Source organism: Lipophrys pholis (genome assembly GCF_963383615.2).
Source record: "Lipophrys pholis genome assembly, chromosome: 5".
Lineage (NCBI taxonomy): Eukaryota > Metazoa > Chordata > Actinopteri > Blenniiformes > Blenniidae > Lipophrys > Lipophrys pholis.
The window spans coordinates 33,139,360-33,159,780 of NC_137628.1; the positions used below are offsets into that span (position 1 = coordinate 33,139,360).

At 43.4% G+C, this 20,421-nt stretch overlaps 1 protein-coding gene across 2 annotated transcripts in view; it reads left to right on the forward strand.

Annotated features, from left to right (window-relative positions):
- Nucleotides 1–3,717: 3,717 nt before the first annotated feature.
- ero1b (endoplasmic reticulum oxidoreductase 1 beta) overlaps nucleotides 3,718–20,421 on the forward strand; it is a 28,837-nt gene continuing 12,133 nt past the window's right edge. Inside the window, exons 1-5 of one of the 2 annotated variants that reach the window (XM_080464296.1) lie at nucleotides 3,718–4,347; nucleotides 13,814–13,933; nucleotides 16,211–16,294; nucleotides 16,430–16,471; nucleotides 19,508–19,590. In XM_080464296.1, coding sequence (XP_080320422.1) covers nucleotides 4,195–4,347; nucleotides 13,814–13,933; nucleotides 16,211–16,294; nucleotides 16,430–16,471; nucleotides 19,508–19,590 — 482 coding nt within the window. In that variant the 5' untranslated portion in view covers nucleotides 3,718–4,194. Of the gene's footprint in view, nucleotides 4,348–8,808; nucleotides 8,965–13,813; nucleotides 13,934–16,210; nucleotides 16,295–16,429; nucleotides 16,472–19,507; nucleotides 19,591–20,421 lie in introns of those variants that run through there. The other variant, XM_080464297.1, reaches the window with a different exon arrangement.

The following is a 20,421-nucleotide window of genomic DNA, read 5'->3' on the forward strand; positions in this document are numbered from 1 at the left end:
AAGGAGAGCAAGAACTTAAAAGAGACACTGAACAAATGGAACAGGAAATGTACCCAGAATAAGAGGAGGATGTGCCAACACAAGAGGGGTGTGTCAGGAGATCTGTCCGAGATAGGAGGCCACCTCAGACCCTCACCTACGACACCTTGGACCAGCCTTCTTACCAGCCCCAGGGAGTCGTTGCTCACGTGGGACTATGTGGGTTACAAGGCCTGTCAGTATGGGGAATGCAACCAGTACAAGTAAATCCTTATACTCAAAGTAAATCAAACTGTGCTTATCCAGTAACAGTGTCTTATGCAATGCCTAGTTTTGTGTACTGAAATGACTTGAGTAATACTACTGTGGTAACAACCAAGTAATTATTGTGTGAATGGTACATTTGTCTTTAATGTGTCGGGAGCAACCTTTAATGTTGGGGAGCGTGTGGCACACCTAAAAAATATGTGACCACATTGTTTTTAGTTCCAATTGGAGGTAAAATAACATTTTTATTTTTGTTTACATTTTTTCAGATTTGTATATCTATAGTATGGCGCTTTCCTGAATTTAGAAGTGGAAGGAGGGAACTTGGTTCCCGAAATGGAACCTTGGGTGTGACGCGTTGCCACCGGGTTGGGTTTGCGGTGCACCTTCCTGTGTCTCCTCAAATGCAATCGAAACGTCAACAGCAGCACACATGTGTTCATTTCCCTGTCTGTTGTCTGTTTATTGACAGATTGCAAGATTCACTGTTACGTTAGCCCCAGCCTGGGGCCCGGAACACACACAAGTGGGCATTTTAATGTAGTTTTCTTAAGAATGGTTGTGATCACAAATCGGTGATTTTTAAAGACATGAAAATAAATACTTCAGATGGTAATGCTTGGATTTACTTGACATTTAAGACAACTTAGCATGGGATCCTTACTGTGACAGAGTTGGTGATAAGAACTCAGTTTACTTTGATGTACGAGTGTTACTCAGTAATTCAAATCTTACAACAGTGCCTGTCTTTAACTCACTGAATGAACATTTCATGAGTTGTAGTTTTAAACCAATGGGTCAGTCTTGTCACATTGTACATCTTATGTTTTTCTTTTTGTCGTCCAGTGGGCCACACTTCGGATAGAAAGAGGAGCAAACGAAAAGAATCACCACCTGTACAACCTCTACTCCAATGGTGAGATCACTGTGTATTTGTGTTTTCCCTTTATTTTAAACGGTTCTCATAAAAGCTCCACCCTGTACTGAGCAGACACGTCACTGTGCACGGACACATATTTAACTGTGAACACACCGCGATGAGGGACAATGGTAACCTAGGTAACCACTCTGATTAACGTTCTCTTTCACATGAAGCCGTTAAAAGGCTCATTTTAGCTCTAAAAACTTCAAGCTTTCATTTCCAGTAGTTTGTAGTTTGTTTAGTAGTTCCTGAGGAACCAGAAGTCTGGTTTCATTATAAAGAAGTTCTGTGAAGCGTCTCATAGCGCAGCGCCCCCTGCTGCCTCATGCAGACCTCAGCCTGCAGTCATAACATAAGTGAAGTTAGTTACAATGACGTTACAGGATTACCTCCGTAATAAACTCCGGGTTCACTTCCATACCAGTAATGTAACGTAACGATCCCGAAACTCCCCGCAGAGGGGCGGAGCCTCGCACACAGGGTGGAGGACCAGTTTGACGTCACGCTTACTTAAAGAGAGTATGGTAGGGCCACAGAGAACATAAGGCCCGTGGACCAGAACCCACCAAGAGGCTCCAGTCTGGTCCCACCAAGAGGCTCCAGTCTGGTCCCACCAAGAGGCTCCAGTCTGGTCCCACCAAGAGGCTCCAGTCTGGTCCCACCAAGCCAGGAGGTTTAAAGGATTTATTCTACTTTGTTTTGACATTTCAGTGGATTTTGCACCAGAATGTTTCATTAAAATTGAGTGTAAATTTCAAGGTTATTATAGCAATGGAGGAGGAGGAGGAGGAGGAGGGGGGATCAGGAGGAAGAGGATCAGGAGGGGGAGGAGGAGGTGGCATGCTTTTTAATGCTAATGCTAAGCTAGTTAGCTCAGCAGATTAGCATGTGAGATAAGACCAGATTCCAGGTCAGGGACACCTGGAGAGGAACCTGTGTGGTTTTTAGGTGAATAACATTTAAAGGGGCCAGAGGCCGCGATTGGGCCGACCCTGACGGGCCGGGGGGCGAGGTCCCGTCCAACACTGCTTGCTTTGGGTTTCGTATGATTTATTTGAACATGTGATTTTCTTTGCATTTAAATATATGTTTTCTATCCTATTTCATCCAGGTGGGTGTTGAAGTCCTCATTCCAAAGATCATTAGTTTTAATCTGGGTAGCTTTGGCAAACATGTTTTTATACAACTTAAAGATTTATTTTTCAGTTGAAGCGCTTTAAGTACTACAGTTTCTAATAAATTGTAATCCGGAGCTTTTCCATATGTTGGAATTGACTGAATATAGTTTCTGATTTGTAAATATCGAAAGAAGTGTGTCTGTGGCAGCCCATATCCAGTCCTCAGTTGGGAGAAAGATTTTAGGTTCTCACCTGAAAATAAATTCTGAAGCTGAGTTATTCCGGCGTCTCGCCATATTTTAAAACCTACGTCGTTGCAGGAGGGAAAAAAATCATGATTTTCATAGATGGGAGCCAAAAATGAATGTTCTTCTGTAGTTCCAAAATGACTTTGCACTTCTTTCCATGTTCTCAAAGTATTTTTAGCAATTACATTATCATTGAGCTCATTTATGAGACAAGTCTTCTTTATTAATGGGAGAAATGAAAGTCCTGTGTTTATTGTCTCTGCTTCAAGGTCTAAGTGGGAAGATGCACCATCACTTCTGATCCATTCCAAGATGTATTTCATTTGAGCAGCTCAGAAATAGTATTTAATGTTTGGCAATGCTGAGCCTCCTTCATCCACTGGTCGCTGCAATTTTTCTAGTTTCATTCGTGAACGTCGACCTCTTCAAAGAAAAGTTCTTATCAGGTGACCTGAAGAACATTTCTGGAACATGGTTGGGTAATAACTGCAATGGGTATAATAATCGTGGCAGTATATTAATTTTAATGACAGCCACTCTACCGATCAATGATAATGGCAAAGGGGTCCATCTTTGTAAATCATTTTAAATTGTTTTCACGACAGAGGTCAGATTAATTTCTATTAATTCATCAATTCTGGGTGAAGTGTAAAAACCCAGATATTTAAATCCGCTGGTCGATGACCTAAAGGGCATTGATTTTGTTAAATGAGAATATTCCATTTCCCCCATTGGTAGAGCCAGAGATTTCTCAGTTTACTTTATATCCCGATAGCTCTCCAAATTCATTAATTGTATTCAAAAGTGGTGGAACAGAACATAATAGATCACTTAAATAAAGAGAGATCTTGTGTGTTCTTTCTTTAGTTTGGATCCTTTAACTAACGAGGAGCTTCTGATCATTTCAGCCAGTGGCTCCATTGATAAAAAGAAAAGGAGAGGAGACAGTGGACATCCTTGTTTACCACCTTTGCTGATCATAACTGGAGCTGACGTCACTCCAGTTATACAAACTGAGGCTTCTGGAGTGGAGTATAATAGTTTCACCCAATCCCAAAAAACTTCACCAAAAGAAAATTCCTTTAAAGTTTGAAACAAATAAGGCCATTGATGTATTAACACTCACGCACACAGTTAAGCACAAGACGTTTTACTTTGAAGGGCTGGACCGGAAACACTAGTCATCGTTAACATTGTTGGCTTCATGCAGAAGTGGAGACTCCTGGACGGAAACTTCTCCAGACATGAGCGATCTGTACTCAAACACCTGGGGTGAGTGGGGCGGTCCGGAGGTCTCGTAGTCGGTCTCGTAGTCGGTCTGAAGGTCCACAGCCGCCGTTGTGCTCGATTCATCGTCCTGCTCCGGTTTCTACAGCCACGGTAGCTTCCGGATGCTAATTACAGTGAGCCTGGAGCTACCGCAGTGAGCTAGCCAGAGTCTGCTCCAGAACCAGAACCAGCCGACACAGGCCCCGCAACAGGACCAGGCCCTGCTCCAGAATCAACACCAGCCTACACAGGCCCTGCTCCAGAACCAAGCCCTGCTCTAGAACCAGAACCAGGCCCTGCGCCAGAACCAGGCCCTGCTCTAGAACCAGAACCAGGCCCTGCTCCAGAACAGTTTTTGGTCTGCCCCCCGGCTCTGGTCCAGCAGTGAGGGATGTGGAAAGCGGCTCTTCAAGCTCTCAGTGTTTTGCTGCTGCTTGTGTTTGTGGGGAACTTTGTCTTCGGCTGGTTTCAACAAAACAACATTCAAGTCGAGTCGCAGCAGAACAGAGTGACAGACAGTCCAGTTCAGAGCTGCTTCTGCCAGGTGAGTGAGGCTGAAACATCACCCTGAAACATCACCCTGACACATCACCCTGACACATCACCCTGACACATCACCCTGAAACATCACCCTGAAACATCACCCTGACACATCACCCTGACACATCACCCTGACACATCACCCTGAAACATCACCCTGAAACATCACCCTGAAACATCACCCTGACACATCACCCTGACACTTCACCCTGAAACATCACCACTTCACCCTGAAACACCACATCACCCTGACACTTCACCCTGAAACACCACATCACCCTGACACATCACCCTGACACATCACCCTGAAACATCACCCTGACACATCACCCTGAAACATCACCCTGACACATCACCCTGACACATCACCCTGACACATCACCCTGACACATCACCCTGACACTTCACCCTGACACATCACCCTGAAACATCACCACTTCACCCTGAAACACCACTTCACCCTGAAACATCACCCTGACACATCACCCTGACACATCACCACTTCACCCTGAAACATCACCCTGACACATCACCACTTCACCCTGAAACATCACCCTGACACATCACCACTTCACCCTGACACATCACCACATCACCCTGAAACATCACCACTTCACCCTGACACATCACCACTTCACCCTGAAACACCACTTCACCCTGAAACATCACCCTGACACATCACCCTGACACATCACCACTTCACCCTGAAACATCACCCTGACACATCACCCTGACACATCACCACTTCACCCTGAAACATCACCCTGACACATCACCCTGACACATCACCACATCACCCTGAAACATCACCACTTCACCCTGACACATCACCACTGAAACTAGGAAGCAACGATCCACGTTTTTTCACTTCTGATCTGATCCTGATACCTGAATTTGTTTATCTACTGATACTTTTCCGATACCAGAGCTGTTTGCTTTAATATTATTATTATTGTTGACTTTATATGAGGCTGTAATAAACTCCTCTCTACAGTAAAGTATGAAATGTACTAATGTATACATGTATTCTCTCTAAAGACAACTTGAGGTTAGTATCAGGACAGTAAAGGAAGCAGTACAAAGTATTTTAGTTCCATGTGGACAATGTGGAGGTCTGAGTGACGTCATCATCTCATAATAAACTAGTTCTATCTTTAGAACCTCAGAGTGACTTTATTAACTCCTGGGGAAACTCTTGAGCAAGGCAGCAGCAACACAATGTTTCCAGCTCTAACGCAGCTCCAACCATTGGGACTATTTTCAGGGAGTTTATTGTGGAGTAGGACGCAGCTTCAGGGAGGTGTGAATCGCCTGCTGACAGCCTGGAGGAGCTGCTGCTCATTGTTCTGATGTCAGTGCTGTTCTCCTCCGAGAGCTGGAGTTTGAAAACGCTGACGTCTGGCTGCAGAGCGCCGCCCTGCTGGACTACGGCTTTGAAAACATCCACGTTGCTGCGTTGCTTTGTGGTGTTTTGAGTATAAAATCCCTCCAATCAGCAACATGTTGCCATGAAAAGTTGGATAGCACAGTGCTACTTCCCTAGCCTGCTCGCTGGCTGCAAACTGTGGACTGGATTTCCTCACTCATTCCTCCTGGTCTCATTGAGACCCGCCTCCCTTCAGGAAATCCAGTCCACAGGGTTAGTTTAGATGAGATAGTTTAAGATTGATCAATTCATTGCTTTGCCTTTACTTAATGTTTCTATTAAAGGAATGAATGCTGCGCAGCATCGGCATTGCTCTTCAGGGTGTGGATTGACGTCAAGGTGCTGCTAATTGACACCAAGTATGAGGTTGAATATCTGCCAGTGAATGTTGTCCTCCAGGCTGCCATGCAAGACTTCTTCATAGCCTAAGTCATTAGAACATCACAACATCACCATTTCACCCTCAAGAACTTCCATTGGAAATCACCACTTCACCCAGACACATCACTACTCTTGTGTGGGTGGGTGTGTGTGGGTGTGGGTGTGGGTGTGTGTGGGTGTGGGTGTGGGTGGGTGTGGGTGTGGGTGTGGGTGTGTGTGTGGGTGTGTGTTGTTTTTGGCCGCCATCTTAGTTTTAGTCTTAAGTCTTAGTCTTATTGACAAAACTGCTTATTAGTTTTAGTCCTTTCAAAATGTGATAGTTTTAGTCGACGAAAACTCGAAGCGGTTTTAGTCTAACTTCAGTCAGGTTTTTTTAGCGTATTAGTCTTTTAACATTAATTCAGTTGAATAAATGTTGTAAATCGGAGTCAAGGTTTACAGGTTGTATCAGGTGAACCATAAAGCTTTCACATAACCACATTCCTTTCTTTGGCAATTGTGGCTTTAATACAGAGAATTTTCAAAAGTGCAATGAACATACACACTAGTGTCGTCACGATACCACATTTTGGTACCGATACCACCATGTATTCTGATACTTTTCCAAATAGAAACAGAACACAGTTGCTGCCTTGTGGATGTAGCAGCAGCCATTGTTTACCTTATGTCTGTCTCTCTCTCTCTCTCTCTCTCTCTCTCTCTCTCTCTCTCTCTCTCTCTCTCTCTCTCTCTCTCTCTCTCTCTCTCTCTCTCTCTCTCTCGCTGCTGCGTTAGTGATGCACTCTATTTCTTTTTACACTTTCCACGGGTCCTTTGAGTCAGTTACGCATGCGCTGACTGGATGCAAACGCCATGTCATTTACGCATTCCGGTATTCTTTTCAAAGTACAAGCTCAGTTGGGGGAAGATTGTTTTGGAAATGCGTTGTTTGACCTTTATTTTGAATTTGTGTCCAGGAACGTTGTTGGTAAATAAGGTCGATCTCGGGTCTGAGCGCAGGAGCGCGTGCACCTCGTCTCAGCCGTTTCTTTTCACACCTCTCGTAAACCGAAACGCAAAACAAAATAAGAAAAAAAGAAACCGGAGTGCTGTTTCCCACACTTTCGATTGTCGTTTTAAAGGTGTCAGTACCGCGATACCAATACAGTACCGGTATACTGAACAACCCTAATACGCACATTCCCAAAATATTCCCAATGGATGAGTAACTCGACCTGCCAATGTAATTAAGAGTGTTTTATGTATGCTTTGTAAAGAGGGCGAGTTGTAACTTACCTTCGAAAAAACATCAGCGTGGAAGGCCTCCAGGTGCCTCTTCAGATTGGTGGAGTTCTTTCCACCTCGTTTGTAGCTACGTTTACCAGCGTCTCCCTCTACAATGCACTCGCTCTTTATTCCCATGGATGGTAATGGAAGTGTATCCTCCCACCACCAGGCCCCTTCGGTGAGGCCGCGGCCATGCTCCATCCACAGCTTAACGTTAATCAACTCAATTCTCCCTCAGTGGTGTTGTGAAAATGTGCGCTGCCTTGCTAGGTGGTGGGCTCGACCAAACAAGGAAGTAGCCGCGGCGGCATTGCGGGCTTGTGACCGACAGATTTCACACACAATAAGACGAAATGTCTGACGGGCCACGCACTGAGGTTTCAGTCTCGTCGTTTCAACGAAAACTCACACATGTATAACGTCACGTTTGGGTCATGTTTTAGCTCGTCACCGTCTCGTCACCGTCATGAAAAAAAGGGGCGTCAACGAAATAATTTCGTCATCGTCGTCATTGGCGAAAACAACGTGTGTGTGTGTGTGTGTGTGTGTGTGTGTGTGTGTGTGTGTGTGTGTGTGTGTGTGTGTGTGTGTGTGTGTGTGTGTGCGCGTGTGTGTGCGCGTGTGTGTGCGCGTGTGTGTGTGTGTGTGCGTGCGTGCGTGCGTGCGTGCGTGCGTGCGTGCGTGCGTGCGTGCGTGCGTGCGTGCGTGCGTGCGTGCGTGCGTGCGTGCGTGCGTGCGTGCGTGCGTGCGTGCGTGCGTGCGTGCGTGTGTACTGTTACTATTCATTCACTCTGTGGAGGTGGAGGTGATTGTAGATGATTTTGAAGGACTTTCCTCTTCAGCAGAAATGAACGTCGAAGAGGAAAAGGAAGTCCTCAGTCACTGAGGCTTCTACTTCATGGTTTCCTGGTTTCCTGTCCTTCCTGTTTCCTGTTGTGGTATTAGAGCAACGCACATTATCTCTATGAAAGTGAAAGGAAACCAAACTGTCAGTTGTGGTGAAAATCAGTTTAAATATTAATTTAAACAAATAAAATCAGGGATTGGAAGTTGTGTCAAACAGATGTTATTGACATGTGAAGACACGTGAGTTTGAAGAACTCGGTTCTTCTGTAAATGTTTCATCAAGTCTTTTCAAACAAACGCCCCCCAGATCAGCATTCGGAGACTCTTCTGTAAAACTTGTCAAGTGGGATGAATGACGGAGCTCAAACTGGCCCGAGGACTCCCTCACTGTTCTCCACAGCTGAGTGGAGAATAACGTGGTGCGCTCTCATAGGTTGTGCTCCTTCTCGTACCTGCTGTGTGCGACAGCCCCGGGGCATGCAGCACGACGACAGAGGGGCAGGGACTAAAAAAAGAGGACGCTCTCCCGATTGGAGGCGGTGCCGGGGCGGACGTGTTGAGCGACCTCAGACCTGCTTGTCCCGTGGTGTCCAGATCGGGGTTAAACAGGAGGGCTCACTGCTGCCGCCGGTTTGAAGGATGCTGAGGGGAGTGTGTGTGTTTCTGTGTTTTCAGTTCCTCGGAGGACTCCTCCTGTCAGAGGTCAGTTCTCCTCCATCAGCTCTATGTCTGTTTTCAAAATATCTCAGTTTAATATATCGGCTTGTGATATTAGTTGAATATGTGATATGATGTAGAGTATTGGAATCACATTATGACCTCAGATAAACTCTACAGTGAAAAGAGAGGGAAGACGGAAACGCTTTTTTCTTCAACAGGAAGTATATTTCTGTTACTTGTTCTAGGTGTGGTGGTTCTAATCCTACGTAAACGTAACATTTTGCCAGCCGCGACTCGAAATACTTTAAATCCAAAGTTTCATTGGTATAGTATAAAAATGTGTGTCTATAAATGATTTGGCACTTCTGTGTAATGAAATGTGTTGGACATGATGAAACCAAACATGATCGGACATATTTTACATTGTTTTCTAAAAACATCCCTAAATAAGAACTGGGGTTGTTCGGTATACCGGTACTGTGTTGGTATCGCGGTACTGACGCCTTTATAACGATACTATACCGGGCCCGGCTGGTACCGGGATCTTATTTTTGTTACGTTGCCGCGGAGCATCACTGGTAATTTCCACCGGGGAGAGTCCGTCTCTCTGTGGGGGAAGAGTCGGCGGGCTGCTCTGCTTTCTGACTTCTTTCAGATGTTTTGGACAATCGAAAATGTGGAAAACAGAACTCTGCTCTCTTTCTTTTTTTTTTGCACTCCAGTTTCTCAGACGGGGTGTGAACGCTCCTGCGACATGAGTAGATGAGAGACATGGCGTTTGGCGTTTGCGTCCATATGAGAGTGCGCATGCGTAACTGACTCAAACGACTCGTGGAAACTCCGTAAAAAGAGAGAGAGAGACACTGCCGTAACTTGTAGAAACAACAGGTACTAGAAGTACTATATGAAGTACTTTGGCTTCAAAACAAATGAGCCATCAACACTGAAGTTCCACTGTGTAAACAGTGTTAGAGAACATGTTTGGTCCAGAGTGGAAACACTACTAACCCGCTACACTACTAACCCGCTACACTACTAACCCGCTACACTACTAACCCGCTACACTACTAACCTGCTACACTACTAACCCGCTACACTACTAACCCGCTACACTACTAACCTGCTACACTACTAACCCGCTACACTACTAACCCGCTACACTACTAACCTGCTACACTACTAACCCGCTACACTACTAACCTGCTACACTACACTACTAACCTGCTACACTACTAACCCGCTACACTACTAACCTGCTACACTACTAACCTGCTACACTACACTACTAACCTGCTACACTACTAACCCGCTACACTACTATCCCGCTACACTACTAACCTGCTACACTACGCTACTAACCTGCTACACTACACTACTAACCCGCTACACTACACTACTAACCCGCTACGCTACACTACTAACCTGCTACGCTACACTACTAACCTGCTACACTACTAACCTGCTACACTACACTACTAACCTGCTACACTACTAACCTGCTACACTACACTACTAACCCGCTACACTACTAACCCGCTACACTACGCTACTAACCTGCTACACTACTAACCTGCTACACTACACTACTAACCCGCTACACTACACTACTAACCCGCTACGCTACACTACTAACCCGCTACGCTACACTACTAACCTGCTACGCTACACTACTAACCTGCTACGCTACTAACCTGCTACACTACACTACTAACCTGCTACACTACTAACCTGCTACACTACACTACTAACCCGCTACACTACTAACCTGCTACACTACTAACCTGCTACACTACTAACCTGCTACACTACACTACTAACCTGATACACTACTAACCTGCTACACTACACTACTAACCCACTACACTACTAACCTGCTACACTACTAACCTGCTACACTACACTACTAACCCGCTACACTACTAACCTGCTAAACTCCTGAAGGACAAACACCCAGACCTGCATAAGGAGTTCAAAGAACTACAGCTAATAACTTGTATACCTATGAAAAAATAGCTCTGGAAAAAAATTTAAGCTATTATAAATATAATATAGTAAATAATATTAAAGAATATAATATGAAAATTTTTTATTTTAACCATTTAATGTTATAAAGATTACTGCATAGTAACAAACCATTTAAAGACACTGGTCCTACTTAAGACAGGCTGATCTAATGACATCTTTTGTTCTCTTAATTTTTAAAAGTATCGAACTACATGTTGGTATCGGTATCGATACCACCATGTAGGTATCGTGACAACACTAAGAAGAACATTTTCTGACTGGATGTTTGTGAAACATCCTATGTTCACTACATTCTCTTCTGTGATAAAAAGTATACTGAGTATTGCTTGTTACTGGGCTGATTATTAAACAAACTTGACACAATACTTCCCAAAGTTCTCCTAATATTGTGATTCCCCACTCGAAATATGAGAATTAATCAGTTGATTCAGTGGGAAGAGGAGAGGTTTCACCAAAGTCGTCATGTTTTCTCTCATTCTTGTCAGGCTCAAATCATTTTGGTAAGAAATACAATAAAAATGAAGGTACTAAATATAACCACTAAAGTTAAGTACTTACGTTCAGTTTATGATGGCACACACACACACACACACACACACACACACACACACACACACACACACACACACACACACACACGCTCAGCTGGAGTCTGAGCAGCAGTTTCTCACGGTCTGATAAACTTCATCTGAAGGTTTCTTCTCTCTTCTCTGACTATTATTTTTCTTTGTTGTGGTAGTACACAGTGTACGCGATAAAATTGTCAAGCAATTAATACTGAAAATGATTACAGTCTCAACATAAAGTCAAATTTAATGACACATTCTGGTGCAAAATACTGTGAAATATAAAAGAACCTCCTATAAATCCTCTATAACCACCTTGCTTGGTGGTTTGGCCCGATTGCCTTTAGCGGGCTGGTTTGGGGCCACGGGCCTGATGTTTGACTGCTGGAAGTCTCTGTGAACTTCAGCTTAAAGAGGAGTCGCAGCGCAGCAGGGAGGCTGTTAGCTGTCCCCTCACAAAGAGCTGATAACAGTTAAAACGTGTGGAAGTAATGCAGAGAAAGGGCAGAAAAGTGTGTGTCCATAGTGACAGCCGGTCAGGAGAAATCACACTTCCCAGTGGAGATGGACCGAACTGCTCACCGATGGTCATTTTCACACTGAAAGCCGGATGAGACTGAATAACTTGGCTTTCCAGATTAAATATCTGTCCTTGGTCTAGGATTTTGTGATATACATTTCCAATCAAATGCAACTTATAGTCCAGTGGAACTCGTATATGTTTTTTTTTTCCTCTTCATGGAGCTTTTTTTTGACTGCTGCCAACGTATACTCCGGGGCAACTTCCAGTGGGGCAAAAAAGTATTTGGCAGCCAGCTATCGTGCAGGTTGTCCCACATAAAAAGATGAGGGCTGTAGTTTTCATCATGGGTACACTTCAACTGTGAGAGACAGAATGGGAAAAAACAATGCAGGGAATCACATACGATTTTTAAAGAATTTATTTGTAAATTCTTACAAACAAGCAAGAATTCTGGCTCTGACAGACCAGTTACTTCTCTTTAAGAATAAAATTTAATGTATTAATGGCACCAGTTTGAACTCGTTCTATGTATAAAAGACATGTGTCCACACCTTCAAACAGTCAGACTCCGACCTCCGCCATGGCCAAGACTAGAGAGCTGACTAAGGACACCAGGGACAACATTGTACACCTGCACAAGACTGGGATGAACCAAAGTTCAAGAGGCAAGCGGCCTGGTGAGAAGAGACCAACTGTTGGAGCTATTATTAGAAAATGGAAGAAACACAAGATCACTGACAATCTCCCTCAACCTGGGGCTCCATGCAAGAGCTCACCTCTTGGGGTACAAATGATTGTAATATAAAATTCTCTAAGAAATTCTCTCTGTCATTATTGTGGCATTTAGCGAAATGAAATAATTTAGGTAATCCTAACTGACGTGAAACAGGAGAGGTTTAGTCTGATTTAACTTCAGACAGTGAGGGAAAAAAAATTGTTGTTTCTTTCTGCACAGTGTATGTACTGTACCTCACCGGAGGGGTTACAGAACATGGTAACACTAGAGTACGGTACTTTGGTTACTGTCAACAAGGTTTTCAGTGGAAAGGCCTGAAAACCTGGACCACAAAGTTCCCACACACACTGCGCCGTGGAATCAAGGCTTTAGTTTTACTCATGAATTTGATGGTTTATTTAAAGGGGACATAATATGAAACAATCTCTTTCAGAAGGATTATTCATGTATAATCTGATATTTGGGCTGCTCGGTCTTAGCCTGTGACATATGTACCTTTTTTATTTTATTTTGTGAGCTGTTACAGAAGAAATTCACTTTTTGTTGTTTTTTTCAAAGCTGTGTATGTCCTGTGTTTAGGTCTTAATCCATTGTCCTGTGAATCATGTCCCTGTACCAAAACAACTGGAGTTTAGTTAAATGTGTCTTGACACAGACTTCTAGCCCCTGACAGAACGACTGGATGGATTCATTTCATTCACCACTTCAGAACATTCAGAATGAACTTCAGATCAAACTGTTCACAGACCAGAATATGGAGCTGTCAGGGTTTAATGCCTCAAAGGATCACTGGAAAAAAAAGAAACACAAAAACATATAAGTAACGGATAACTCATACAGACTGATGAAAGGATATTTATGAATTGGTGTTTTTCAGATAAACAGCTACACGGTCCGATCCAGTCCATTGATCCTGCTGTAACATGAGCAAACAGGAGTGTGTGTTCAGTGGACTAATGAGTGGGATGAGTCCAGGACCGTCTGTTGTTTTCCTTGTTTTTCACCTGGAAGTTGTGCAGTGACGGTAGATTTGTGCTTCAGCTCACAGGAGTCCTCGACGACTGCTTCTGTGACGTGGAGAGCATAGATGTCTTCAACAACTTCAAGATATACCCTCGCATCAAGAAGCTGACGGAGACCGACTACTTCAGATACTACAAGGTGAGAGGCCGTTTACAACTCCAGCGCCTCTTCTGAAGAAACCCGGTCAGCATCAGTCTTCCACTGTGAGCTGATGATTTCAGTTTCAACTTCTGAAGCTTAAAGTTCCATTCACTGGAGCTTAGCTTGGATAGAAAACACACCTTTATGTTAAAAATGTTTTAAAAGTACACACCAGCCTAAATCACATCATCATGTACTAATATAATTAGGGTTTCGTTTCAGCCCTAATTACATAAAATTTCAGTTCCATTCAGAGTTCAAACAGGCGGACCTGAACAGGGAAATGACTCACCAACATGAAGTAAACACCACACCTCTCATTTTGCATCATGTATTGTTCTTGTGTGATCGTAGCAGTGTGTGAATAAATAGCTGAGACGATTGAAGCTGCTTTGTGCCGAACACCGACTGTTATCTTTTAAAAAGACCCAAACAACCTGTCTGGTGTGAATTCTTTGGAACGATGTCTGAACCTCCCAGCAACATGATAGATTGGTTCCTTTGCTTCATGTTTTTTAGGCTTCAGTCTTGAGCTGGTTGTTCTCATCTGACCACAGCTTAATGTAACAATATCCTAAATCATTAACCACCAAAAATTCCACTTCCAGAAAAATGTTGCTATAAAATAGTCCCCCTTAAAACAATTATTTCAGCTGTTTGGGTTAAATGCTTTAGTAACTTCAGTTTAGGGCTGGGCAAAAAATCCATTTAATCGATTTATCGAATTTGTTGCTAATATATTATATATATAATATTTCGGATTCCGACAGGAAGACTGCTCAACAGACAGCACTCAGGCCATATGCAAACAGTGTCAGTGTGAGTTGAAATACTCGGGAAACACGACGAACTTGGGTTAGGGTTAGGCACCTACAGAACAAGCACGGCCTCGACACACATGCTAGCTCCGCGGTAACCGTGTCTGATGTCACGGCGGCTCTGACCAGCTTCTTTACACAAACACTGAGCAACAACTGGAGAAGAGCGACGAGGATCACAGGAGCCATTTCATATTTCCTTTGTAAAGATATGAGACCGTACAGTGTTTTATTGATTATACTGTTTATTTAATGCCTGACACCTCAAAGACCTGAGAAATAAAATAGTCAAATCTTATTTCAGTTGTTTTTTGTGAGTTGATAGAAATGTAAATGATTGTGTGAGATGGGCTCATGACATCACATCATATCCATCGCAGGCTTGTGAATCAAATCGAATCGAAATCGTATCGTGACAGACTTTATGACATCGTATGGTCATCCAAACATATCGACATGGTATCGTATCGGGATGAAGCTGGTGATTTACACCTCTATTGACCTTGTTGGCAGTTAGCTTGGTCCGAGTAGCCATGCAGCTTGTATCCTAGAAGTATTTAGATGTTGTCATCTCTTACTGCCGAAAGAGTAGTTAAAGTACTGAAAGCGTCAATCAGTAGTTCGCTCAAGGTAGATAGATCAATGGGGATTAAAGGATTAAATTAGTAGCGATGAGCTGAGCTCCCCTACAGTGATGCCATCCTACTCATTGTGTCCATGTGACTCCCAGCCTTGGTCTTTTTAAATCAAAACGGTTTAAAATAGGTTTTAATACCTAGTGGCATAGCAAAATTTAGTTTTATTTACTTTTGCTGGATATTTTAGTGCCATTGATATTTATCCTTTATTGTACATATTGTACACTGCTGTCTCCATTCTAAGACACTGTCTTGCTTTTAAGCACAGTTTCCCACTATGAAGCACTTTGGTCACCCTTTGGGCCCTAAGCAAGACCCTCGACCCCCACCAGCTCCCCCTGGGCGCTATGCTATGTGGCTGCCTACCAATGGGTCAATTCAGTGAAGAAATTTCCCCAAGGGGATTAATAAAGTAAGATTCTTCTTGGCTGTTGAAAGGGGTGAATTAAAAGTTTTGATTGATTGAGGATTTTTTTTTAAATAAATGATTCATCAAGATGCTGATTCAATCAGAGAGCAACACAACATCTGTATCACTGCATCATGATTTCATTCCTGATGTCTACAGGAAAGAAGTTGTGGCCACAGAAATGAAGGAGTGACTAAAAAGTGAACAAACAGATTCATGTCTGAAATGGAATCAGGTCCCAGTCACAGGTCCTGGTGTCAATTATTGGCAAGAGAAAGAGCACTGTTATTGGAAAAGCACACCTCAAAGCACAAAGAGTGTTTATAATGCTCAAACCACTGGCCTGAAGTCTCTCATTCTGAAGGTGAGCAGAAGATCTTCAAACTGAAGTGACTGTGTGTTGTTGCAGGTCATCCTGAAGCGACCGTGTCCCTTCTGGCCTGATGATGGGCACTGTGCCATCAAGGACTGCCATGTGGAGCCCTGCCCTGAGGTCAGAGGTCACATGACAACAAACAGCCTTTTGAATTCTCAATTCAGTTTCACTTCACTTTTCCCATCATTTATCAGATATTCCTTCACTTATAATGACAAAGTTCTCTGCTAACTGACCGTTCCTCTTTCACAGAGTATGATTCCTGCTGGCATTAAGTCCGGAAACTACAACAAGGTGAGATCTGCTGACTGGTGGAGTTGAAAGCCTGGTGGATGTGTAGGTCAAGAAAATAAAGACCAAACATTGAATGAGTTTGAGTCCTAGCTTGTGACCTGTACTGTGCATCCCACACACTTCCATCTGTTTGTTTTCGTGTTGGAGATGCCCAACCAAACAGTGAGCACTTTCTGACTCGCCTGCTCAGCAATATGGAATTAAATCAAAAAGAGTGACACAGTGTGTGAGGTGATGAATCTCTGTCACTCCAGAGCACACCAATCACACTCTGTCAAAGTCTGCTGGTTAAACACTGGACTTCACACATTATTAAGAGCTGTTCAGCTTCATTGGAAAGAAAAAGCCAAATGCTTCTCCCTCTCTATATTGCACTCAGGTGGTATCCACATTTTGATACCCCACATGTTCCAGGTATACGGTATTACCGTCACTAATTAAAAATCACTTTAGGTCCACAACGTTTTCCTCATTCAAGTCACTCATTATAACAATACAAGTCATCACGTTATATCGTGAAACGTTTCACTGCAAATAATATATTGTTATATTATAATATGAAATGGCTTTAGGAGTGAAGGAATTCTTACACCTGTTGACATTCAAATGAAGTCTGAACGCCACCTGGTGTCATCAGTAAGGACTGCATGCAAAGAATGTTATTAATTCTTTAAGATTATCTACAATATTATCTTGTCTGTGAATAAAACTTCCTCTTATAGAGCACATAATTCCTGTGTGAGGACGGTCCTCCCTGGTTACTGGTCTCCTCTTGCGGTTCCAGGTTGTTTCCTCCTGATCCACACCAATGGTGCATTAGTGTAGCTCGCCTCTCCCTCACCATGCAGTGTGTATTGCATGCAGTAAATTGTAAGTTCATGCTCAGGCAGTGGCAACGTTCATTCAGTTCACATGATTTTGATGCTTAGTGGGGCTTGAAGCCAGAAGCCCCATTAAGAACGTCATTAAGACGCTCAAAGCTGATTGGCTGGCGCTGATTGAGGCGGAGCTTCACAGAACCGGAGCGAGTCGAACAAATACCAGCTTGTTAGCAGCTAAAGCTAACAAACAGTCTAGATGAATGAGGTCCATTATTCACTGGAGTACGAGTTTGAAGTTATTACTTTAGTGGAGTAACTGGTGGTAAACTGAGTGACATGGTGTTAACGAATTTCAGTATTTCATGGTTATGTAACTCTGCCGGTGGTCTCGTGTGGAATTTTCATCTTTCAAACAGTTGAGCCAGGTTCAGTTACCTTCTTAGCCGATTTAAAAAAAAAAAAAAAAAGGGCTATTTCCAGTGCTCAACCTTTTCAGGGGATCAGTGCCTATATGGTTGACATAATGTTGTGGCAAAAAAGTTGTGCACCCACTTTACTTTGGAATTCAGTGGAGTCACTAGACCTGAAATAAAATCTTGCCCCACTAAGTATTTACATCGAGAAACGCCACTGCACTTAGTGTGCACTGTTGAACTCTCACAATCTTACCACTAGTCTTTTTTGACACTGTTGGGTGCATTTTGTGACCTGGTGCTGAGGTTCCAAAACCAGCAAAGGATAGAAAATGTCAGCACATATTCAATATAAGATCGGTAGAATAAAACCATCAATTTGGAACTTGGGAAGCTGAAACAGGACAGTTGTCGTTGGTCTTTTATGTGAAGATTCTCTGAGTGGCAAGTGAAACTTGGCATCCAGAGTAGTTCCGAGGTATTCAGAATTATCAACAGTGCCTACTGCCTGGCCTTTGATAATTACTTTTTGATTGTTGTTGTGGGGCTTTCGTCTAAAATTGATGCACATCTTTCATTTTCCTGTATGTTAATTTTGAGAAAAGCATCGTCACACCAGGCTGTAGGTTCATCAACGACAGGACCATGGGAAAGTTCATGGTCCTGAAGGAGACTGATTAGTATGGCGTTGTCTACAAATTTGATAAAAAAAAATCTGTTGTCATGCCAACTGCTGCAATCTCCTCAAAAGAGGAGAGGGGGAAGGACGCAGCCCTGGAAAGACCATGTGAATAATGACATGCATCCATTCACCGTCTGTGTTCTGAATGTTAAAAAAATCAAGAATCCAATCTTAAATTCCAGGTTAAAATTATTCCTTCTGCTCGTTGAGTGGCAGCTGGAAGATATAACATAAAACGGGAGCCAGTTGTTCTGCACAGAGGAGAACAGTCTGCCACCCATATTACCAGGACCCGGGGTTTTTCCAATTTTACAACGTTTAAAAGATTTAGCTGCAGAAAGAATGTCAAAAGGAGCATGACCTGAACAGGATAGCTTGTTTCTTTAGAATCTCATTACTAAAATCACGGCAGTCAAACCTGAGAAAAAAACCTTTTGAACTCATGAGCCAATTGGTTCCCAGAGTTAAAAACCAGCAATTGCCTTCGTTTGGTTGGTTTTGCTCTCTGCACCAATGATGGTTTTTAAACCATCTCAAACAGCAGAGCCACTTTTCCCAAATCACCATATTTTATTATTTAAATAACTGCAATTACAAGCCAGTGTCACACACCAACAGGGTGGACTTCCTGGTATTGGGAATGCCGTAAACTTGAGGATATTTTTGAATGAACGCCTTTTTGTGACATTCTGATCAGTCTTGCTTTGAGTTTAGTCCAGAAGTCTGCAGCCTGAACAATAACGTGGGAACAACTAGTAGAAGAGCTAAAATAGCTAAACAGTTGATAAATGTCAGTGTTTTTTATTTATAATTCTTATATTGGAGGATTTTCGATTAAAAATGGCAAATCTGAAAATTCAAGCGAATTTTTCGGTGCGCTTTTAGTCCTGAAGGTCGCAGAGCGGTCGAGACAATAACTTCAGTCGTGAGGAAGAACTCGGGACGTTTGTAGTGAGTCAAAGAGGACAAGTTCAGGACGGAGACACTGATCTCTTAGTCTATTTAAATAGAAATGGAAACAAGTTGATTTCATGAAGTGGAGATGATTTTAAAGTGTGTAGTAGTTCTGTCAGCATGACTTCCTAAATCCTCTCCCTCCCTCCCTCCCTCCCTCTCCCAGTACTCCCAGGCGGCCAACAGCATGTCAGATATGAGTGAATGTGAACAAGCTGAAGAGCTGGGAGCCATCAACAGCACCCTGAGGTGAGACCACTCCATTCAAAGCATTCTTAGTCAGTGAGCCAGACAAACATTCACCAATGTCCCAGACTGCTGCTGCTGGTTGCCCACCTTCGTGCTGACCTTTTTCCAACTCAACAAACCCTGAGAGAGAGAGCACACCTCAACACCTCTGTACAGATACAGCGTGGACGAGGGGCAAACATACAGAGCAGTCGGATCTGCAGTGGACCAAACCAGCAGAACAACAGCAATGCACATGTTTAACCTTTTGTTTTAGAGCCAAGAAATACCGACTAACATCTTATTTTAGAGAGACCTCTTTATATATATATAACACCTGGTCGTCTAATGGTCAGACGGAGACCTGGAGAGGCCTACAAGCCACAGTGTCTTGCACTTACTGTGCAATTTGGCGGCGGATGGGTGATGGTCTGGGGGTGCATCAACAAGGCTGGAATTGGGCAGTTTCGTCTTTGTGAAGGACGCATGAATCAAGCCACATACAAAGTTATCTTGGAAGAAAACTTGCTTGCTTCTGCTCTGACAATGTTCCCCAACTCTGAGCATTGTCCTGCTGGAAAAACCAATCCTCAGTGTCACAGCTCGGTCAATCAAGGTGTGGATGAAGGACCAGCAGATCAGGACCCTGTCATGGCCAGCCCAATCTCCACACCTGAACCCCATTGAAAACCTCTGGAATGTGATCAAGAGGAAGATGGAGGGTCACAAGCCATCAAACAAACTTGAGCTACTTGAATTCTTGCACCAGGAGTGGAATAAAGTCACCCAAGAACCATGTGAAAGACTTGTGGAGCGCATGCCAAGACGCATGACGGCAAGAGTTCAGAAATA